The 25,075-nt window shown below is 36.1% G+C and overlaps 1 protein-coding gene across 2 annotated transcripts; it reads left to right on the top strand.

The window, feature by feature from the left end:
- Positions 1–13: 13 nt before the first annotated feature.
- Positions 14–24,853, top strand: LOC139133191 (voltage-gated purine nucleotide uniporter SLC17A9-like). Of its 2 annotated transcripts, none has more exons than XM_070699625.1 (9): positions 14–153; positions 1,856–1,982; positions 4,811–5,030; positions 7,766–7,868; positions 9,758–10,009; positions 11,167–11,263; positions 12,536–12,658; positions 12,827–12,998; positions 18,908–24,853. In XM_070699625.1, the coding sequence occupies exons 1-9, from the start codon at positions 56–58 to the stop codon at positions 19,075–19,077; spliced, it is 1,362 nt and encodes a 453-aa protein (XP_070555726.1). In that variant the 5' UTR covers positions 14–55; the 3' UTR covers positions 19,078–24,853. The 2 variants fall into 2 exon arrangements, with proteins under 2 accessions (XP_070555726.1, XP_070555728.1); XM_070699627.1 differs by lacking the exon at positions 7,766–7,868 and adding an exon at positions 6,332–6,431.
- The last annotated feature ends 222 nt before the right edge of the window (positions 24,854–25,075 follow it).

Raw genomic sequence — 25,075 nt, 5'->3', positions numbered from 1 at the left:
AATTCAGAATATGATTAAACTTTCGAACTGAATGTTGGGTAATTTGTAAACAAAAATGGCTGCGGCCAAGGGAAAGCCGCCTTCCACGTTGCAGATCTCGCTATCTGACTCTACAAACAGCAAAGCGGCGGCGACAGTACATTATTGGAGCAGGCAAGTATTGTTTCATCCATGTAGAATTTGCAATAGAAAATTGAAATTCGAATTCGTTTTTCGGAGGAACGTCCTCGGGCTCCGAAACGATCGACTGAGAATAACGTTTCAACAACAAACAAACACGTACAGTCAATGAATGAGTTGTAAGAGGTAAGGTACGTACGAAGACGTGTCAACGGGACTTCCGGAACACAGATTTTTAAGTACATAGTCCTAAATAAAGCTCCCCTGTAAGTCGTTTCTCATGAAAGGTCAACCCTATTACCGGAAATTGTAACAAAAATGCACTATCGATATAGATGTATGAAAGAAAGATTAATTCTCAGGGGAATGATGTTCGCGCGTATACACTGTAGTCTGGACGGTGGTGTCCGTGACTTCCGAGTCGTGGGTTTGTTTATTGTTAGCCAGGCCATGGTCAGTCTCGGTAGAGTGACTGTAGCCAGGCCAAGGTCATAAAGTGAAGTCAATTGTTTCTATAACTCTTTAAAAGTTTTGAAAAGCCTCGTGACTTCTTGAAATCATGACGGTACTCGCTTGAGGGTCAGTGTTGAAATCAATATTTTGACAGAGGTCCAAAGTTCAGTTACTTTGAGCTACCTCCATGCTTTGAGAAAGGGTTGAAAATATGGGGAGGGTGTTCATGCAGGGCACGATTTTTGGCATATTGCTCCACAACAATATTTTGTCATGGTGGTCCCAATGAAAATTTTAATTTGTGGCTTTGCAAAACAAATTTCAATGTCATAAATGTACTCAGTCAGTGAACTATTCTTTTCGAAATTTGTTATGGAGTCAGAAATTCTATTGATTGCTCAAGGGGTAATTCATAATGTTACATTTAGTCCTTATATAAAATTTATGGACATTGCATTCATTCACTGGAAATTACATGGTTTAATGTGTTCACCCCAATGCCCTGTGAAGAAGTCCACATATCACTATTGATAACAATGGTTTTGGGCTAAACCATTGTGGCAAAAGGGCTGAAGTTGTAAAAAGTTTCTCAGACTTAATTATGGAAAGACCTAAGGCTCAGTCTGTTACAATTTACCATCAATACTTTTTCTGAGAAAATCTTCAACTACTCATCTTCTTGAGTACATACTGTGTCACGTTGTGAAAGCAGAGAGGATCACCAATGTTTTGCTTGTAAATGTGGTCAAAAATAATAAAAATTGGTCGTTGTTTGACTTAAAAGTATTTTAATTTAATATCAAACCCTCTTCTCAATTTTATTTTGATAGGATTTTGTTCAAACAAATATGCTGCTCCTATGTACTCATCTCTGGCCGTTTTGTTCAATATTATGTGTAAAATTGTAACTACGGGAAAGTTCATAAGAATATTTACAGTTTGTAGAATTTTGATGATCTGAATCATCGTATGTATCGTAACTTAAAATTTCATTCATGCAGTGAACTATCAAATTTATTGTAGCTACATGTACTGCAGCTTTTGATTTGATAGTTGATGGGAACTTCTCCCAAGATATCTACTCCATCACTTACAATACATGTACAAGGAAACCATGCAAAACTTGTGCACAATTATTCTCTGCATGTAAATGTGATTTAGGAAAATATCCTACTAGTTTTACATTGTGATCGAGAATTTACAGTATTTTCACTAGTTTTACAAGTGTACTAGTTTTGGGTAATATTGCTTATGAACATTTTGTGGGTTTTTTTTTGAGTAGACAGGAAAAGAGAGCATGGACCCTGGCACTGTTCATCGGAACTGTCATTATATATGCTTCCAGAAATGCAATGCCACTATGTGCTGTGTCAATCTCCAAAGAATTTCAATGGGACAAGGCAGAGACTGTAAGTTTGTCATTTTATTTTCAAAGTTTGTTTTCAAGGTGTTACTTTGAAAATGATTCATGATTTGACTAGGACTAGCAAAGAGTTTACTCAGCATAATGTGTCCCCTTGTTATTGTTATGGTGTCTGTAACTTTTCATGCATGGCTATTCCAAAGTGATTATGCTGGATAAAATTGCAGTACAAAAGGTGTAAATATGACAAAATTTAGCTGAACATTTTTTATTTAAAATCTGGAAAAAAACACTTTGCAATCACAAATATTTACTGATGGATTCTCCATACCCTCAACAAAACAGTAGGGACAGATTTGCTAGTTTGAGTGGCTGCTCGTATTTGCCAACTTAACTCATTACAAGTAATAACAGTACCACAGCAAAAGTGAGTGTTACAAACTATCCATATGTTCCACTGATTAGTAGAACTTACATATGATTACATATGATTGTAAAATTTGAAGCGACTTTGTGGAAGTGACTCGTGTGAGCTATGAGAAGCTGAAAGTATTTGTCATTGGGAATATTGAACACAGGAAAAATTTTGCATATGGACAAATTTATGTTCCACTACATGTATTAATGTATACAAACTTACCTGTATATAATATTGTATTAGCCAACTTGAAATTTTGTTTCATTACAGAAAAAGGTTGGTCTGTGCTATATTTCTTTTGCATATTTGTTAGATAGAAAGGCTTACAATGTATGATAAATCAAACATATACACTGTCCTGTCTGAATTTATTTTATCAGTTCTGAGACAGAGCCATAGCCAATTGGACAATTGCATGGCTTTTCACTTTTCAAGTAGCCACATAAAACAATGTTAAGCTTAAGTTAAAATTAACACATGGAATTAATTCAAAATATTCCTGTTAGGAATCAATACAATTTTTCTCGTCATTTCACAAGCATGTGTGACAATGTACAAAGAGGAAAAGCTGTTGCAAGCAACAGCTGTGACCTCTGTACATATGTCAGAGGTAATGTGCTGCCATGTAAAATGTTTGTGACCTTTTAATTCAAGGAACAAATAGTAATTTACAAATAAGAAATATTCTAGAAAAGATTGGCTTCTAGGAATTAGTTTCAACATAGAGTCTACGGCATATTGAAGTGCACCTTGTCTTTATAGAAGATGTTGTTTGTTGTTGATCACTCTAACTTCAAATTAGCAGACACTACTCCATTTCCATTGTAATATGCATGTCTGACCTGTGTCACACATGAATTTTAGATTATTCAAACTTGAAATCAGCAGATATTACTCCCATTTCGATTGCAGTATGCATGTCTGACCTGGGTCAGACATGAATTGTAGATTACTCTAACTGTAAATCAGCACTTACTCCAACTGTATTTCCATTGCAATAGACATGTCTGACCTGGGTCAAAAAGGTTATTAATGAGGGTCCATCTGCATCTTACCATGATAGTGGGTGTACATTACAGCTCACACATGAATGATTGCCATGACAATTTCTCCTGTGACATATTATGCTACATACCGATATGACCTTATGATATGTTTTTGCTTTCCTCTGATGTACCACTACATATGGTAACAGACGGTATAGACAACAATACCAGTGTTTATGATTGATGATCATTGCATTATCTATCTTTGGACCTCAAAAACATAAGTAGATTGTAAATGGACAACAGTTGGTTTGCAGGGTGAAATTTTCAGTCTGCGGTCGCATCACTCCCTTTCAAACACGTTGTTAATTGCCAGCACACTGCTGTCTCCTTGCTGAATCTTGTCATTTGTTTATGGTAGTACTGCTACAACACAGTCCCATTGGTTGCAAGGGTCTGAAGTGCTAACATTACAGGCCCAGAAAGAACAATTACAGGTTGCATCCAATTAAATTAAATGTCGAGAGCATAACCGGTACAACATGATCATCTGCATTCAATGGCATTGTCTGTTATGGTAGTTCTCCGAAATTTATCAACCAATGGATCAGCCAATTGTGTAAAGTAACACAATGTTATCTTAGTTTTTTTTACATTCAGGATACAGTAAATGTGTTCAGGAAAAATGTGTGCACTGGTGATGTGTACATATAATTTCAGTAGCTGACCTTAATTACCGTTAGATGCTCAGAAAATTCATGTGGTTGATTGCTTGATAACTACTCACAAGACCTTGATTGACTCAACCTGTGGAAAGAAAGTAACATACAGTATCCCTTTTCCTGCAAGTTCATATTTCACCATCAGGTCAAGTTTGTTAAAACTAGTGAAGCACAATATGTCCCATTTGATGCATTTTAACAAAAAATTAATTGAAGGCCCCTGAAATCACAGATACTGTAAACGTGATTTTTATGGACTAAAGCTGTTGGAACAGACCAAGCCAAATGGATGGAAATGCATATGGTTTTGGTTCAATGACGCTTTTCGCTGAGTTGGTTGATAGGGAAGTGACATCGTCTGGCAGGGAAAGGGTTACGTTAAACCAGTATGATCAGCAAAATCTGTGCATACCAAGTTGAATTTAGTGGAGTGTCAATGTTCAATTCATAACATGTAGAAATACATTGTAGATTCAACTTCAAGAAACAAACAGTAGTAAAACAAAGTGTAATTTTGATTCTTGATAAATAAACGTCTATATTCATTGCATTATAGTGTATTGAATGAAGGATACACTGCTATACCACATGGAACATTTTATAGACAGAGTGATGTGCAAGTATTGGACTTGTAATACGTTCAAGTACATCCAACCCATCAGATATGAAGTATAATCCCATGGTAGATTGAGGATTCAAATTGCATTATTAATTGTTTTCCATCTGTTAATTGTCTCCCATGAACCAGGGACTTGTCTTGTCTTCCTTCTTCTGGGGCTACGCACTGACGCAGTTCCTATCTGGTTACATCAGTGACAAATATGGGGGAGACTTCATTGTAACACTGGCTGCCATGGTGTGGGGACTACTGACAATCTTGACGCCGTACTTGGCATATCTTTATGAAGACAAAGCCTCACAGCTGACTTTTATGGTTTTTCTCAGGGTTATTTATGGTGCAGTACAAGGTAAGCCTACAGGCCTTCTCTAAGTCGAAAATATAAAGTAAATTTTCCTATTTTTAAAGCTACATGTAGATGTATTTAAGAACTTATATGTCAATTGCAACAAACCAGTAGGAAATTTACATATATAAGTAGAATATGGATGACAATTCGTTGGATAAAATGGTTTTAATCCTGTGTGTGACAGTCCAAAAATTAAAAAATACAGAAGTGGCACAACATAAATGTTCATTGTGAAAAAGATAGCTCTGGGTTAAATGTCGGCGCTTTTCATGACTTCTACATGACTGTACATCATGGTATTTTCATCTGTCATGTTCTGTAATTAAAATGCAAAAACAATGTAATGACATTCCTGTCTAAGGGTTGTCAATGAAAACTGATAGATTAATACCAACAGAAATACCATGACGTAATGGGATGTGGGTGCCATGATAATTGCCAATTGTTGTTTTTCTTTCAAGTTCTGCCTTACAAATAAAACCATCGACATTGTCACGCATTATGCCACAGTTAAGTGAATGCTTTTCAGAAATCATCATAAAATGGCAAGTTTTCTAATTATAAGGGGTGTGGGTCATTAGTTTCACTTGTGAAATGTGGTTCTTCGGGTATCATTAGAACTTAACAGTGTCATGGCAGTTTGAAGTGGGTAAAATGTCCAGACACATGTGTAACTTTCATATCCTTGTACATTTATAATGTACATGTGTTTGGTCCAGCTAAATGCTGCAGATAGAAGGTGAAAATACTGATGGAGTCAAAGCAGCTAGGAGGACTGTATGCATGGATGTGTGTTTTGTCCCACTCCCTGTTTGATACAAACTCCTGTACAGTTGCGCGAGCTGGATTGTAACACATCTCCATGAGCAGTAAACAGAACTACATTGTACTACACTGTTACTCAGGTCAAAACTACATGTAGCTACCACAGTTACTCCGAGTGTTATCAATGATGGTTTCTGGACAAAAAATAAATTTGTTGAAGAGACACTGTCACATGTGCACAAAATGACCTACACCTTTTAATGCAATGAAATACCTAGTAAATTAACTATGTTGAGAAACTTCTACCAGAACTGTTTTGACATCATGAATTTCATCATACAATTCATATTTGTACAGTTAACCTGTTTGTAAGCTGTCATCATCAACTACCTGTACATATTGATGATGAAATGACATACATTTATAACTTTTATTTTGAGAAATTGTATAGCTACACGATGAATTTCATCTTTGTGGTTCTTCTGAGGGTATGCTAATGTTTTCTCATCTTTCCCTGTGTCAATCTCTATCCCTAGCTTTTCATTATCCTTCTATGACTAGCCTTCTGGGCAGGAAGGTAGACAAATCTAGCAAATCATACGTTTACACTACAGTGATATCCGGTACTTATGCTGGGTAAGCATTGTAAAATTCTAGACTTTTTGTGTTTTTATCATGACATTTCAGTCAACTTATCCACCCCTCTATCTGTAATGACTAACCCAATCACCATTGTATACAATGGTATTGGACCTGTCCAGTTCTGGCTGTGTAAGCACCACACTACATGTATATAACATACATGCTTTGAATGCTATAAATACCATACATCATTGTGAAAGCTTTTTAGTCAGTCTGCAGATCGCTTACTTTTTGGATTAACTAAAAAAATTTTCCTCCGAGAAACAGTCTTTAATATTCTAGAATCCCAGAGTATTTCCAACATTAAAACACTGAAAATGTTACACATAGTGACATACTGCCAGTATGAAGGTTCTAAAATATGTACCGTACTTTACAATACCTTGTTGTACATTTTTCTATGAATGCCAAGGTAACATACAGCTGAAAGTTGGTGATTCTTTTTAACGTATTCCCATTCTGAAGTAAAAATTAAGTGGGCGAGGTGGAAAAAATTTCTTCAGCTCATGTAATTTCAAGTTCAACATGTTTAATGTGGGTATTAGCTGAATGAGGAAACTTGTATTCACATACCCTGAATGACCATAGTGAAAATCAGTAACGCAAAGAAATGCAGGTTTATAGTATAAAATAAAAAACAAGTAAAATTGAGTAACAGAATGTGACTAACTCAAAAAATTGACTTGTACCAATTACACAAAATTTGTTAAACATTCATACACTTTGTATACAAAAAACAGTGTCTAAACTTCTAGCTCCTTTCTCAAGATTCGGAGTTTTGACTTTGTTAAATAAATAAAATGTAACGAAAGAGCATACAGTAAAACTGCCAAGCCCAGTTGTTTGATAATGAGTAAATGTCATACTAGTACTTACTGAAAGAAAAATTGATAGATTGACTGGATAGCTTTCACAAAATATTATTTGCTTTTTGATCAGCACCTGTCACCCACGCATACTTTTTGCATTGCAGCTTCGCTTGCTCAACCAGATTTGAATTGACATATCTGAGTTTGCGTATTGTTTTTACAAACCTTAAATTGAGCCAGTTTCTGTTCTGAAGTTTGTAATATGCAAATGATTTTTCAACTGAGTACATGGGAATAACATCTGTGAAAACATAATGTTGACATCGATAATAATGGAATAAAAAAAATAATCCAGTTGCATCTTGAATGTTGGAATTATCATGTCAGTGAACACACGCCAGTATGTGATTCAAATCTGTTTGATGTATTCTTGTGTAAGTTTTTTCTGTGTATATACCGCAGACATACAGCTTTAGATCCGGCCACAGCCTTTCACAAAGCCATCCTTTGTCATTCCAGCCTCCCACTACCCTTCTATAACCAGCATTATAAGCAAGAAGCTTTGGAACAGTAGACAAAAGACTGTGATCTATACCACTGTTATATCAGGTGGCTTGGCAGGGTAAGGCTAGCCCATTGGTCTCATTTACATTCATGATATGAATCACAGTTATTATCCTGTCACTGTTCACCCTGCAATAAATTCCCTGTATTAAAAGTGGTCCACAATCATCTCTGATAAAAAAGGGTTTGGGTCAAACCATTATGGCAAACGGGTTAAACCTCCTGAGATGAAAACCATGTAATTGTGCAAAAACTGAGTAAAGTACAATGTATGCGTCATTGTTCAAGGTTTCGGCCTCTTTCTCACTTTTTAAGGGATGGTGCTGTAAGTCTGTGGTTTGATTCTAAACCATTTCTCTTAATTACACTGAATCTGTCACCTTGGGTCAATCTTGACAGGTGTAGCATGCTAACAGGAAACGTTTACGCCTTCTGGAAACCTTGTACCGGCACTAAGCATTTTTTCAAGATGACCCTATTGTCATTTATTATTTGTTTCTATGACCCGGTAAATTATTTATTTACATTTAGTGACTCTGATTATTAGACCTGTTTTGATGTTGTATAGCAGTGACAATGGCTAGGCACTGATATATTGTGTCATAAAAGTAAGTTTTGACACACATTCTACAATTAATTGCCTTATAAATGTAACTCTGAGTGCCAAAGTCAATTTTGTCACCTTTATAATAAATACTCTTGTAAATTTTTTCTAGATTTTTGCCAAAATTTTGATAAAAAAACTGTAGCAAATAAAATATGATGTCTGTTTGGTCCAAAATTATCATGAAAATTACAGAAAAATTCACAAAACTTGGTAAAATGTTGTACTAAAATTTTGGTGGGAAAAAATTATGGCACTGAAAGGGTTAACCACCCTTGCAAATACAAAATTATGAAGAGACAATGTCAAAAGAATTGCCAAGAGCGATAAATATCCATCAGGGAATAGTGAATTGTCAAAAGGTTGCTTCTGCATCTGGTACTAGTTTTCCCAAAATTTAATTGTCTCCAAATAGTAAAATACCTGAAAGGAAATGATGTCAGTGTAGGCTATTCAAGTGTTATTATAGTGATGTTCGCCCTGTGTTTTCTAGAGTGGTGCACTGTACCGGTACAAGTTGCCTTGGCACATGCAATCCTATCTACTGTAATGTGATTCACTTTCCTCAATGACACAAACTCTCCCACACCTGATCAATATTGAACCCGTCAATGATATGTGTTGTGCATGTTTATTTGTTAACTTTCTGTGTTCTGTGCTGCATATTCCATAGTAATGTGTAATTGCTTTTATCCTCAGTCACAACCTCACACAAAAATAATAAATGTAATATTATATTAATTTTAATATTATATTTATATTATATATATATATATATATATACATAGAGTGAGAGAGAGAGAGAGAGAGAGAGAGAGAGAGGTACATTTGTTGATGTCTGTGCTTGCTTAAAATGTATAGCAATGTCAAAGATGTAAAGTACATATGGTATCTTCTAATGCAGAGTAAGGACATACCCACAGAGCATACAGCATTTCATTTATAGTTCAGTTAGAGTTTAAAGTAAAATGCAGATGGAGAGTAGATTTTCAGAAGTTGAATTCCAACTCATCAGTCTGTGCTCAGTTCCTTTGATGTGATTTTGAGCTCCGGTAAAACTGTATAGGGATTCACCTTTACTTAGAAGTAAAGTAAGGTAATGTAAACAACACAAAAATTTCCCATAGAGGTATTTACACAGGAGGGTATGTACCACTTTTCTCAATTTCTGAGGTTGCTAAATTACTGGCATATACATGTATATAAGTGAGAAAATTATCAAAGACTATCAAAAATATAGAGCAGGATTTGAATAGAAGTTTCAGACTGTTAAGTTGCATCCTACTTTGACAATACCTTGACATCAAATGCCATAATTCTTCCATTTTGTGTACTTTTTTCAGAAATTTGATCTCTGGTAGTGTTGGATCCATCTTACTTGAAAAATACGAATGGCATAGAGTGTTTTATGTGTTTGGTTTACTTGCCATAGTCTGGGCGTTATCTGTCCGTGTGTTTTTAATGAAACAGAGGTTAGATATTAGATTATTTTATAATGGCATCATAAGAACTTCAGATGACGTACTCAGTCCTTCAGAAGCAACATCACCGGGGAGCGTTCCGTGGAAGGTTTTAGCCAAACATCCTGCATTTTGGTGAGTACATTGTTTTAATGATATTTCTTTAAAAATGTTTGAAAGAACAGTGAGAAAAATGTGATTGTAAATGTATTGTATATATAATGTATATATCGCATTGTCTTCACTGATGATAGGCAGATATCCAAAGAGATAAATACCAATTGTATTCACATATTTAAGAAGCATCTTCTGTATTATTTAACCAATAATTTACCCCCTCATAATGGCTCATAATGGATGAAATCAAACTTTGCTCAACATACATATAATATATGAGGCAAAGCCATGTACACTATGGAATTCAAAGTTTGCTTTTGTTTATCATTGGCCAGGAGGGGGTCCATTATTGTTATTCTTTTATAGTTTGGTAATTCCAGTAAATCTATAGATGTAGAAAACATCTAGAACAGCAATTCCTGATAATCAGATACACTGTTGGCAATAATCCAGGGGATTCACTGGTATTGACAAAACTAAAATAATTAAATGTACTGTGATACACTTGATCAGTGTACATGTACAGAAACGGTGAAGTGGTTTTTCACAGTCAGTCTGAAACCTTTCCTAATATTGGTATATTGTGAAAATCATATCATTTCCAACGGTTGGAGCAGTTTTAATGGAAGACCAGAAAATTTTTTAAAATGTTGTGATGAAGTGCAAGTTACATTGTTTAGTACTTTACAATTTCTACTGATTGCAGTGTTACTGTATTTGAAAGTTCTTGTCATACCGTGGTATAGAGTGATGTCATCATGTCCATCTGTTATACCCATTGCTGTAGTTTTACACACTGATCAAGACACCCCATGACAGTATTTAAAGCTACTAGTATTAAATTAGAACCAGTACACAAAAATCAGGCTCTTGCTGTAAACAGAAAAAAAATACAACGCCAATGTGTTTCATTAATGATGAGACAGAAAGTCGGGATCTCTCATGCAAGATTGTGAATAATAAAGAGTTACATTTGTAATACCATACAGTACTGTTACATGTCGAACTGACTTCATAACAAAATGCATGTACAACACACATGGTATTTTTATGAATTGATGCAAGATTCATAGAGGCGTTTAAGATACATGTATTACATGTCTAACTAAATTTCGTACTTGTAAAAGATTATTGCTTTCTTTATTTGGACAAGCACCTTGTTCTGTTTTTTTCAGGGCTATGGTCATGGGACATTTTTGTATAAATTATTCCTTCTTCCTGTTGTTTTCCTGGCTGCCTACATATTTTACAGAAAAGTACCCCGGACAGAAGGTAGAAGCCTACATGTATCACTACTTTTCTTTAAGGTATCATGTGCCCCGAAAACGAACAAACTTGTGCTCACACTTTCATCAAATTTCAACCATTCTCTTTCAAAATCAAGAATAAAAATCGGGGGTCATGAAAGACTTTTGGCACTAAAGAAGCAAATTACCTACCATTTCCTGATATTTGAAATTCAAAAATGGCCGTCAAACCCATATCAACCCTATGGGGAAATGAAATTTTCGATCATCAAAAAAACTAATTTTTCGTAATCCAATAGCTTTAAAAACAACGCCCACAAGCGATAGACCAGAAAAGAATTGTAAAAATTTGAGAGTCGGAATATCTGTCTCTAAGGCACATTCTACCTTTATGACTGTTAACCCTTTCACCACCATGGTTCCACCCAAACCCATTGTTATCAATGGTCATCTTGGACCTGTATACAGGGAACTGGGGTGAAAGGGTTAAATTTGGGTATGTCGGCATGTGGACAGTAAATGTAACCATGCTTTAGTCATGTCAGCATGTGGACAGTACAGCATGCTCCAGTCAAAGCCACGTGCACAAAATTGCAATTGCAATGACAGCCCATTAATCCTCACCAAGAAGTCACTTGTACAATTTTTGTGGTGCAGGGTGACTTACAAGTCTACAGTGCCACATCATCACAGACGACATTGATCCCTGTGAATCAACTAATTCAAAGATGTAAAGTGTTTCAAAATCATGAGACACATCCTGTGTCATTGGATGCTCTCTCCATGCATCTTTTAGCCCTTTCACCACCATGGTTTGTCCCAAATCCATTGTTTTCTATGGTAAAGTTGGACCTCTATACAGGGAACTGGGGGTGAAAGTGTTAAAGTTGGATGTTACTTTTGAAGACTGAACTTACTCAACACTGCTAAAAGATTTCACCATGGCCAGGCTCATGGTTAAATTCATGGTTAAAGTTGTGCGACAAAGCTTTTCAATGTCATAGCAGAACCACAAAGATTTGTGTATACATATAACCTGTGCAAAGTGTAGTACTGTACAAATCGGTGAACATTTCAGAATTCTAGAAAAAGCTGTGTAAAGGAAATTATGTTGTTTTTTATAGCTCGTACAATCCCACATGCTGTTAACTTTGATGTTCCCACATACCATAACCTGCACACCACTCATACAGTACATGATTCTTGATCTTAATGAGACTGGCACTGCATTTATGTTTGTATATTCACTTTCCAGACTGATTTTAATCCATGAGCATGGTGCACTATTTTCTTTCAGGGTTGGATATTTAATGTAGTTCCGTGGGTTGTATCGATACCGTCATCTATTGCCACAGGCTTTGTCGCAGACAACATAGTTGCCATGGGTTATTCTGTGACGTATGCCAGGAAATTTATACACGTAAGTGAAGTACTTTCCTGAGTTTTCTGTTTGATTTCTAGATTTACATATATGATAAATGTGTCTGTATAGGATTTGTTTTTAGCAACTCTTGTGATAAGTAATCCCATAAAAATTATACTCATAAATTACAGTCTACTTAGATATGTAATTTTTCATACTTTGCAGACGGTGGCATCCACTGGTATTATGGTTTGTCTGGTGGCAATCGGTCAAACCGATAATTTTAATGCTGCACTCATATTTGCAGCAGCTGCCCTCGTCTTCCAGTCCTTCAGCAATGCAGGGGTTTTAACAAATCCACAAGATTTGGCTCCCAACTGGGCAGGATCTGTATTTGGTAGGTATTCTCAATTTTGCATGGATTAAGCAAGTCATGCATTGTTGATGTGCAGATATCAGCATGCAGTGACTTTAACATTTTCTTTTTTAGACCAATTAAATGGAATACTAGTAGGGAATGATATCATAAAAAGTGCCTATGTCCTAAGTAATCTGTATGGTATTGTCCCCAGCTCTCTAGCTTCATTCCATAGTCTTAGACATGATGGTCAGCTGTAGATAATTAGATATATACCGTATTCCTCCGATTCTAAAACCCCCTTTTCAGAACCAAAGGTGAGGGAAAACATTTGGGGGTTGTATAAACGGATGTCACCGCAAAATCGAACGTCGTAGTTAATTTATGCTAATTAATGCAATGTTATGCAAATTTTATGCCAATGTGTTTTTATTCACGCGAGCGCTGCAGACAACTCATACTTTGTGATATCGACTCATGGCCATGCTGCGTCAATACTGACAGTCAAATCTGTACGGTATAAATTAGGCCTAATGGAGATCGACAAGTTTTGAAATTTAGCGTATTTGCCATACCCTCTTTTGCTAAACAATACGATAGCAATAAATCTTCGTATTTCGTGTATAGATAATTACCACGATACTTCGTTGCAACAAGTACGATCCAGCAGCGGCTAGCTCCCCATAGCATTGCATGGCCGCAAAGGTCAGACAAAGAGTAAAGGGAAAGTCCCTAAAGTTCCGCTGGCTGTGATTGGTCAATTCACGCAATAGGTCAAAGGTGTCAGTGCATGAGGTCAGGGTAAAATTCTGTTCCACACATGCATACAGTGCGGTAGTGTCCGTTCCATTTTTTAGCTCCGCTGTCAGCGACGCGGAGCTTATCAAATAGGTTGATTTTCCGTCGTCGTCCGTCGTCGTCCGTCAACAATTGCCTTCTCCTCTGAAACCGCAAGTCCAATTGCTTTGAAATTTTATATGCAGTTCACTTGGGGTGACCTCACTTAAGTTCAAATCGTGGTGAAATTTGCATATTTGTATTTTTGGGGCATTTTTTGGTGTTTTTGGTAAAAAAATCTTCTTCTCTGAAACCGCTTGTCCGATTGCTTTGAAATTTGATATGCAGTTTACTTGGGTGACTTCAGTTAGATTTGTTCAAATCGTGGTGAAATTTGCGTATTTGTATTTTAAGGCAATTTTTGTCATTTTTGGTAAAAATATCTTTAAAAATCTTCTTCTTCAAAACTACCAGTCAGATAGCTTTGATATTTGGTACATATGTCCCTAGAGATGATCTATTTCAGATTTGTTCAAATTGTGCAGAAATATGCAAATTTGCATTTTTAAGGCAATTTTTGCCGTTTTTGGTCAAAAAATGTGTATTTCCAAAACTACTCATCTGATAGCTTTGAAATTTGGTATAGAGGTTCCTACACATGAACTAAATGATATGTATTGAAATTATGATGAAATCTGCAATTTTGTATTTTTGGGGCAATTTTTGCCATTTTTGGTCAAAAAATGTGTATTTCCAAAACTACTCATCTGATAGCTTTGCAATTTGGTATACAGGTTCCTACAGATCACCTTGTAGAATTATGATGAAATCTGCAATTTTGTAATTTTGGGGCAATTTTTGCCATTTTTGGTCAAAAAATGTGTTTCTCAAAAAGCACTGGTCTGATAGCTTTTAAATTGGGTATACAGGTTCCTACAGATGAGCTAAGTAATATATATTTAATTTCTCCTGAAATCTGTAGTTTTGTATTTTTGGGGCAATTTTTGCCATTTTAGGTCAAAAAATGTGTATTCAAAAACTACTCATCTGATAGCTTTGAAATTTGGTATACAGGTTTCCATAGATGAACTAAATGATATTTATTGAAATAATGATGAAATCTGCAATTTTGAATTTTGGGGCAATTTTTCCCATTTTTGGTCAAAATATGCGTTTCTCAAAAAGTACTGGTCTAACAGCTTTGAAATTTGGTATACAGGTTTCTATAGATGAACTAAATTTGATCTTTTGAAATTATGATGAAATCTGCAATTTTTATTTTGGGGGGCAATTGTTGCCATTTTTGGTCAGAAAATTTTATTCTCAAAAAAACTACTCATCAGATAGCTTTGGTTGACATGTTCTTAGGGATGATCCGATGTGATATATTCAAAGTATGATGAAATCTTCAATTGTGTATTTTTGCAGCTTATTTTAGCCACTTTTTTCTGGCCACTGCATTGAGCTATCAAAGATTTCCCTTCTTCATCAACATGTGTCAAAAATAGTTATTCTCTACATAAACACAGCGGAGCTATATCGGCCGCTAGGTCGCTTGTTTGTATATACGATTTTCAATTAGCGTACTCCTTAAATAACCAAACAATTACACGTTGTGAGTTTTATTACTTTGCTCCTACGGTAGTTTCAAAAGTCTAACCGTATCTCGAAACGAAATGTGATCTTACGAACAGGCTGGCACTTGGCTCGAACTGATAAATTGTTGAAGCATCGGCTGGCCGAGACGAAAGATTGCTACGCCAATATGAAAATAATTTGATGAATTGAATTTTTGGCAATAAATCTTTTAAGTTTTTACTCGGGTCTATTTATAGACAGAGAAGGTATTAGAGTTGAAAACCAGTATGCTGGTGTCAACTACTTCCGTCTGTCAATACTTCCGTCTGTCAAGATCCGTTGACGTTATGTCATTGTGATGGGTCATATCATAAACTGGTGGGGGTGTTCATGGTTCAGGTTGAGGTGTAGGAGAACGATTTTGAGCTGTGACAAAAATCAAAAGGGACTTAGTGGCATAGCCACAGTGTTACATGTAAGCCTTTCTCCAAGGTTCTTAGTTGACTACGATCTATTACAGACTACTGAGCTGACGTTAGGGGTACTCACTTTGTGTCTGCTCACCCTGTGTGCGCTAGTGTTTGGTACTGAGTTGCGTGGATATCCCCTCATGGCCTCACGTGATATGGGCCTGTTGCATAATCTGCAGATGATCATATGCCTCTGAGTCTGAAAACGGTCATTGTGCAAGCCTGTCGGCATTTTCCTTCCATTTTTTCTCATTTAATTTTGCAAAATATCGGCGAGTACCACAATATTTCAAGATAACTCTTTCTTCCCAATCGTTTCCTTGAGTTTCAGAGTCATATGAACGAAAATGAGTGAAAGTTTTAGACAGGAAAATCGGACGTCGGCCATGTTCAATGTTTACAGACAGTACAATCAGAAGTTTATGTGGAGGAAATAACTAACAAACACTATTCATGATGCCCGCCCTCTAGAGGCAGACCTTCCTATATGAAGTACAACATTTGATGCTTGTGGAAGCTTGACACACACAAAGGAGCATTTTAACTTTTAGAAAATGACAAATTGAATAAGAAGCTATTCTGAAAATGTCAAATACTGAGAAAAAATGCGCAAATATTCAAAATAAACAGGTTAACTGACTGGTCAGCTTTAAAAAACAATGAAAATGTTATGATCAAAAGTTTTTGAGATGCTCACATTTTAACAAATACGAAATTATTAACATTATAAATATAAGACCAAACTATTTTTTCAGGGATGGGACAGGTTGGAAATGAGGGGTGAGAGACAAAGGCACTCCTATTGCTGCATGTGGATGCAGCCACACCATTTCATTTACAGCATACTTATTCACTGTGTGTTCCATATTGTACTGACTGTCATACAAGGATAACATGAAAACAGTAATTTCTTCACTTTCAATTTCTTTTGAATACTATGACAATTATCAGCCATGAGGTTTTACAAACACAAGACCAGATAAGCGTTTTTCATCATTTCCTCAGGTCTTTGGAATATCCTTAAAAACAGTTAAAAGTGACTTAAAATGATCACTTGGTATACATTTAATTTACAGATGCCAGGTTGTGTATTTCACATGCACTCAGGTCAGTAGGGAAGTGCGTCATTACTATTTTGGACTGTTAATTCTTATTTCTGAATTATTTAACCTTTTTTCCACATTTAACTATCTTTAGGCAGTTTATACTGTAGCTTAGAATTTTTTTTGATTGATGTATTTAATCATCTTTTGGGTTCTTTGGGTCCATATTCACCTCATGCCCCTACATCATCAACTATTTACCAATAACTCCATGCCAACAACCATTACCTGACCTGGCCACACATTAGAGAAGGTACAGCGTCATTGATGGTATTTTTTTTTATTTGTATCGATGAACAAAATGTCTCTTGATGTGGAATTCAGTCATCTATGATCAACTGTTCGGAATTGTACGAACATGCACGTGTATGTTCTAACTGTTAAAGTGTATAGGGCCGTTTATGAAGTTGGGTATTTTCCCTCGCAAGACTTCGAAAGCATACATAATCTTGAAAATCTGTTACACTATTGCCTACTCATTGCCGGGACTAGTTCAGGAAAAGGATACACACAAGCAAAGAAATGTTGTTCAAACAATAAATACATTAACATGAGAAAAACTATGTACAAAATTGATAAAACATTAACGAAAGAAATTCAAAGAATTTTCAGTTCATGCGCGGAAGAAACTTCGGATGTCGCGTTTGTCGATACAATTGCCCTCTTCATCGAAGTCAAACCCGTCGAAGTCTATATCGTCATCTTCCCCCTCGTCATCAAACACGAGTTCTACGGCTTCATTTGATAAGTCGTCATCGAGTACCAGAATCTCCTCGGAAATCATGTTGTCTTCAGTTCCGTCGAGCGCATTTGCGATACCCGTGGAAAGGAACGATTTTTTCACCATGTGAAATGAGCGAATCGTACTTGATCGACACGTTCAAAAACCTGACTATCGTAATGTTCATGTTATGGTAGCCAAATGGCATCGAAATATTCGATTCGTACTTGATCAAGATGTTCAAAAATCTGCTTATTTTGACGGTAGCAAAATGACAGTGACGAAAAGACGGCATTGTACTAGATCGAGACGCTCAAAAATCCAACTCTTTTAATGTTCATTTACGTAGCGAAATCCAAGTGGAATTTTATCGCCAGGAACGATAGAACCGTTCCCGATTGACATGTTCCAACACCAAACAATAGTGTGCTTGTTTTGAGGTTTGATACTTCACTTTGGCACTTGTTTGTGACTTTGATAAGCAGCGTAGGTGTCGCGGATGTCTCATTACATGACAATGGCTCTATTGTTCCAGTCAGAATTTGGGTGTACCCCCCTGGGGGGCGTTATAAACGAACTAACGGCCAATTACGAATCGATAAAATAATCCTGGGGGGGCGTTATAAACGGGCGGGGTTTTAGAATCGGAGGAATACGGTATTCCCTAATATTTTTCTTCATTCAGAGAAGGAAAATACGAGTGACATAATGACCGTGTCACCATGAGTCAAAGATGAGTGGTGACATGGTCATTACGTCACAAGTATTTTCCGAGCTGAACAAAGAAAAATATTAGGGAATAATATACTTATCACATGCACAAGCCAAAAATTCGATATTTTTTGCAAAGTAAAAGAAGTTTTCCATGACGATTCCGCGTTTAAACTTTTGAACTACTTTAGGAATAATATTAATACGCCGTGCACAACAAGTTGTCAATCATTTCAAGTCGTCCGTCGCATGAGCCAGGAAAACGGCGTTCACGTTTGTTCGTGTACAGAGCAAATGCCAGACGACCTCTCGGTCTACACGTACCTCCAGCAAAGTTATACACTATTTCAAACATAGCATAGACCTAGAAATTTACCTCAGACGAAGATATGCTATTTTTCGGGAACAAAAATCAACTGAATCTCGACGGCGCAAACACTGTAAACATCGCACCTGACCCAGGTTGCAATGCTTACGAAACCCATGGTAACGGGACCATTTTTTGTTCGGCGATGACAAACTTGGCTTGTGCATGTGATAAACAAACATTAAACAAATATATTAATACTGTATGCTCTGTTGTCATAGGTGTGATGAACACAGCCGGTGCCATGCCTGGTTTCATCGGTGTCTACATTACTGGTCACATACTTGAATCAACAAACAGCTGGTCGGCCGTCTTCGGCTCCGCGGCGTGTGTTGTTGCTGTAGGATGGACAGTCTTTTTAACATTCGGAACTGGAAACAAATTGGTGTGAAGGTCCGTTCTTGATGCCGTCAAACCTTCTTCATGTGAGAAATTAGTTTTGGTATTTACATGTGTGGAAGTGTAATTACTTTAATGTTATTGGGACTTGAACATTGAGGTTATTTGATTAATGGGATCAACATGCTGCAGTGTTTCAGCCAGCATGCGGCATTGCGACATTTGACGCAATTTTTTTGGTTTTGTCCCGATAAAATAACCATTGTGGGTCACCATGACGCAATCTGAGTAGGCCATATTTTAGTGGCTATTGAATTTTTAGACGGTGCTTCCTGGACAGAAAACTACAGCCACGGTCCCTCCACAATAAAATGTTGTAAGATGTTGAAACAGTTTACCCTCCTTCCTATAAAGTTGCAATGTAATGAAACAGTTTACTCTCCTTTCTACAAAGTTACAAATTCCCTGGTACGTAAAACAAACATTGTTGCTGTTCGATACTACAATACATCATGGATGTACAACGTCCATGAATACGGTACACTGAGGCTTGGTTTTGCCTAGGTGAGTGCCGCCCGGGAGTGCCGCGTACTGGTCGTCCTTGAGTTCAAGTTTTACCTACATTGCTTGCATCAAAGTTTGGCCTGCAGCAACTCAGTTTGATAGTAAAAACCATAATTTCTTAGGAAACTTTCACAAACAGAGTCATTGTACAAGTGAAAAGGCGAAAAACTGAGGTTTTCTGAAAGGTCAAATCTGGGTCATTTCACATGATGTCATGAATGAAGACCCCTTAAGTACACAATTATGGTTCAAAAGAAACCACCTAGGGAGGGCCAATAGGTACAATCTTATGTTGAAAAGAAATTTCTTGGTGCCTTCCAATTTAAATGACATTAAGCTTGACTGTCAGTTTTAAATTATCAGGGAAATTGTCAACAGTACTTGAAGTAACCATATTCATTTTCAAATCTTCACATTTGAGAGCTGCAATTTTGCATGGTAAATTAACATCAAAGCAACAATTCAAAAGTAGAGCTATTAAAATTGTCCATTTGGCATATTTCATACTGCTTTAACTTATACAAGAAATGGTTTGATTCTGAATGATTTTAATATTTCTGCAGATTCCACCAGTTTAATGATATAATAGTGAACATCACTAGACATTTCTTGATGATATCAAAATATAAATGAAAATATTTCTGGGCGAAAATGTTATCATAATCTTTGAAACAATGATTACTCTAAAACATTGGGAAATTAAATGAACAATATCATTGTGTATTGTTTTACAGGATTTGGGTTTGGCCAAACCATTTTTGTCTCAAGAAAAATACTTATGCTTAAGATGCTATTGAGCCTGCTTGATCACAACTATGACACAACACCAGCACCTTAAACACCACAATACTTGTATCTACATTGCCACTATGCTACCCAATGCTTTCTTCTGCATGGAAAATTTTTATCTGTGTGGCTCACAAAATTTTCGTCATGACTTAAAAACTGCATAAATTTGCCACATTAGGAGCTTGTAGCTTAAATGTATTAAGTTGTCATTCTGTGAACACTGACAGAATGCTACAGAAATATTCTGTATCTGTGGTAATATACACTTCTCATTGTGACCTGATTTTTAGAATTGCCACCTAATTTTATTTCTGATGGTAAAAGTTTACCACCAGAAATGAAAAAATATTTCTATCACTTTAATGTCATAAAAACACAGATAATTAATGCAATGAAAACTGAACAAACATTTCTTTAATGTAAAATACAAAACATCTTCATTTGAAAAATGAAGAACTCCTGAATACCAAGAAAGTTGTTGCCACACTTAAGATCATGAACTGCCTAAAATTTGTTCAAAGTGGCTACAAGATTTTTGATTTGGCTAATGAGTTGGCTAATCATCTTGGTGACTTAGGGGGAGCCGTACAGTTTATGTGCATACCACGTGGTAGCAGTAAACTTAATGATACTGCAAGTTTATGTTGGCACAATTTTTCACAACACCATTGGCCTACTATATATACTGACCGTTAATGCACTCACCTGACTTGCCTATTGAACACCAAATATAGTACCAGGTCATAATGACACATAATGACACTGTACTGTGTTGTTTTATTGAAATACATTACATGTCCCCCCAAAATTTAATTTGTCCCCCATTCAGACCTACTGTAGGTCACTGTGTCCCCATGCAAGCAAAAGCTGGCTGAAACACTGATGCTGAGCAAAGAAGTCTTCACGGAAACTACTTTGCTACTACCGATGTTGAACTTGAAAAATCAAGATAGACTACTTTCTTCCAACAGAAATCAAAGGTCACCAGACACATCCTACGTAAATATACCGGCATATATTAGTCATTATTGGTACAATATCAATACCTGAACTTATTTATTAAATTCCTGTTGGAAAACAAAATTTTAAAATTTCGACAAATTGTTGAATATACAACTTTATTTTATATAATGGTGTTATTTTACTCAATATTACAGGTGTATTTTGTTCTTTATTACTGGTACTTACAATTTTAATGTGCAATAATGTATGTATTGTTGTCAATGAACATTGGTTTAATCTCATTAGCCCCATGGACAATGCAAAGATTAATTATCCACTGACTGACCATTATTGTAGCAGTGAATTGGTATCGCACAAATGTTCTCACCATAAATTGTTTTATTTCCTATTTCATTTCATTTTACCAATAAGCCTCAACCATAATACATGTAGACTCCGTAACGCACATAAAGATATATTCCTAATTATTATACAAAGTATTATATAAAAGTCATGGAAGCCATCTCACGGCATGTTGTTTTATATTGATTCATGATCTAATATAATTACTACGGTATGTTATACAGGTAGGGGTAGGGGGTGGAGGGGAGGGGCTTACATGCAGGGCCTTCAAACATACATACCTCAGGTGAAATCATTGACACACAGTATTCAAAGTATTATTCATTGGCAACACAATCAAGTTCCCTGTGTAATGCCACACTTGCTTTGCAATTGCTGACTGGTTTCCAATGTGTATTTGTCAGGGGCAGTGGGCTAGTTACAGCAGGGCTTATTTGGGGACTGATTGTAGACTCGAAATCCTACCTTTTTTTACTGATCAAAATTATTTATTGATTTATGTTAAAACCATGAGAGAACCTTTGGGCCATCTGTTTTTGTGAAAATGCAGAATTTTTTTTTATTTGAATCAACTGGGTTAGTGCAGAATACCTTCCATTTTTACCTTCTCGTGTCTATTTATAGACAGAGAAGGTATTAGAGTTGAAAACCAGTATGCTGCTGTCAAGACTTCCGTCTGTCAAGACTTCCGTCTGTCAAGATCCGTTGACATCATGCCATTGTGATGGGTCATATCATAAACTGGTTTAAATTTTTTGAATTTCTGACAAACTTATATACAGTATGTGAGTTACTTCTCCAATCCAAAATTTACAGGGTTATCTTGCTGATTTGTATTCTTATTTATGAAAGAGAATTTTTTATAGATGCCTTGAGCACAGCATGACCAAACATTTAATCTTCATTTTAGAGGTATTATTTTCAATCTACTGTATTATGGGATATCAGAAATATGTTCTTTCAAAATTTGTTCCTTACCTGAGCACAAGTTTATCATGGAGAGAGATACTCAGCCTACATGACATACAACATCGTTGAATGATGGTTAAAAATGTTTTCTGTTTTATGGGCAATTATCTCTTGTGAAAATGAAATGGATTTCTTCCAAATAAAGAACCCCAATTATTGGTAGTTGGAGATATGTAACAATATGTAAATGGCTAATTTATTTCAGTTTGAAAAGTTGCACGTTCTTTGTCCAAGGTCAATCTACCGGTATCTTTTATGTAAAAGCTTCCAACTCCTTCCAAGGTTTCTCAACAGAATATTTTCTGACTGTACAAGCCAGTTTTCACTCATATCAGACTTTCAATAGAAATATAAACTTTTTTCAGGCTTTTGTACATGTTTGTTATTGGTGCCAATATATGTTATTTTTAAAATGCTATCAATGCTATGGTAATGTGAGATAATTTCCTTTTCCTGGCAGTAAAATTGCCAAATGATGGTTCCTTCATTGTACACTGCAAGTGTAATGAAATATATCATTGAGAATGAGCAACATCCATCGTACAGAACAATGATTACTTCTGTGTGACAGTGAGTGGGCAGAACTAACATCTGAGTAGTCCTTCCCGTTCAGGCCTGACTTTCTGGTAACTTACCACAGTTACCCCTATATATAGGGATTTTGGCCAGAAATGATTAAAGGGCTGGTAACTGTATCAGTTACAATGAACAACATTCACAAAATTTCATTTGGTCATAGAGAGCAATAGTTACCTCTGTATGATATTATGTGGGCAGAACTTACATTTGAGTAGTCCTTTAAAGGGCCAGTAACTCTAACTTTTGAAGATTTTTTTCAATGTTTTTACTTTTAATATCAACCACAGTTTCTTGCACTACATCCCAAAGCATGTTTAGATACACAGTATTCAGTTTGTCAACTCAGACTGTACCTGTATTTGTGTAGACCGCATTGTTATTGTTGACAAGTGGAATCAGGTCCAGACTAGAATTAAAATGTAATCAATAGCAACGTATTTTACACATAGATGCTATGTGAACAAGCTAAATAGTTGGCATTCCAAACAGCTGTGGGGAGTAGAACGATAAACTATGGTTGACATTGAAAATAAAAACACTGGAAAATCATTATGTCGAAGTGATTACGTCACCATCGTGTAACAATCAGGTTGACATCAGAGACAGGGTTTTACATTTTGCATAGTACATTACCTGCATGACTTTCTGCCCTTTACATGTGTTAGCTTTCCTTTAATTATGAGAAGTGTTATGACTCATATTTAGAAATAAATGGCCAAATTGACCAGCTGTTTGGCTGTAATTTGTCACACACCATGTCATGACCACCTGTTCAAATTGTATCCTTCCGAGTTTTAGATTACTGTTCAATGCAAACTATTTTATTAGTTGTATAGTAATTATGAGCACAATGAAGATTCCAATCCTTTGTACTGTTGCTATTTTTTATTTTTTATTTTACTTTGTTGTTAATCGTTGGATGGGATGGTTTAAGTCCAACGGAGACCAGACTTTGCATCGCCATTCATATAGTAAACCTATGTCATCTAATAGGGGAAGGAAAATTACTATCAGTTAAATTTCTCTTGGGATTTTTTATTCCCGTAGTCAATTTACAGAACTGGTACCGTTGTCATTGATTTGTGAATGCAGGGATACGTTACTTGTAACCAATTATTATGGTAAATTACTTCAATAGGCGAAGCTACATGTATACTGGTCAGAAAATGTAAGCTTTTGAAATGATTTTAGAAATGGAGGGATTTTATCAGCTGATGAGAATGTTTATTAGAAGTTTGTGTGTAAGAGTACGGTGCATGCATCTTTTCTAAATTGTTTTGAATTTCTCTTTTTTCATATAAGGGAAGGTCTACCATTTACATAGTAAATGTCCTTTCACAAGTATTGATTTGTATACTCCTTCCATCATTGACACAGGATTTCCACTACCTTGAAATCTCTGCAGTATTTCTTCTATAATTGTTATTCTGATTTGCCTATGGATTATGTACTGTTTAAGAAGCTAGAATTTCTCACTCTGTTGATTTTCACTGACAATAATGTGTCCAAGTCCGAGAAGTATGCATGCACGGGTATTTACTGGTTATACAGAATTTAGGGGCTGTTTTGAGGGAGCATACTGGATTTTTGGACCAACTTGTTGACATTGTGCTGAAACCAACCACTTCTGCAGTTTGGTTGCCATGACAATTCAAAAGCTTTGTAAATTGAAGGGAGGGTGTCGTCGGAACTCTACTCAAAGGTCTGTCAGGAACCCCCATGACCGATGTGAAATACCCAATACCAAGTAAGACAACAAAGACACACATTGTCAAGTTGATATAATATAATAGCAATAACCCCCTCCGCAGTCAGGTATACACTTGATTTTGGTACAATTCGCT

The sequence above is a fragment of the Ptychodera flava genome, chromosome 5 (assembly GCF_041260155.1).
Source record: "Ptychodera flava strain L36383 chromosome 5, AS_Pfla_20210202, whole genome shotgun sequence".
Lineage (NCBI taxonomy): Eukaryota > Metazoa > Hemichordata > Enteropneusta > Ptychoderidae > Ptychodera > Ptychodera flava.
The sequence above is the reverse complement of the archived record's forward strand: the minus strand, read 5'-3'. Positions and strand labels throughout refer to the sequence as shown.

What these genes read in the sequence shown, in the direction of transcription:
- LOC139133191 (XM_070699625.1), top strand. Translation starts at nt 56, where the DNA reads ATGGCTGCGGCCAAGGGAAAGCCGCCTTCCACGTTGCAGATCTCGCTA. An exon ending in GCCAAACATCCTGCATTTTG is followed by an intron (nt 10,010 to 11,166) that starts GTGAGTACATTG and finishes TGTTTTTTTCAG; the next exon opens with GGCTATGGTCATGGGACATT. An exon ending in AAAAGTACCCCGGACAGAAG is followed by an intron (nt 11,264 to 12,535) that starts GTAGAAGCCTAC and finishes ATTTTCTTTCAG; the next exon opens with GGTTGGATATTTAATGTAGT.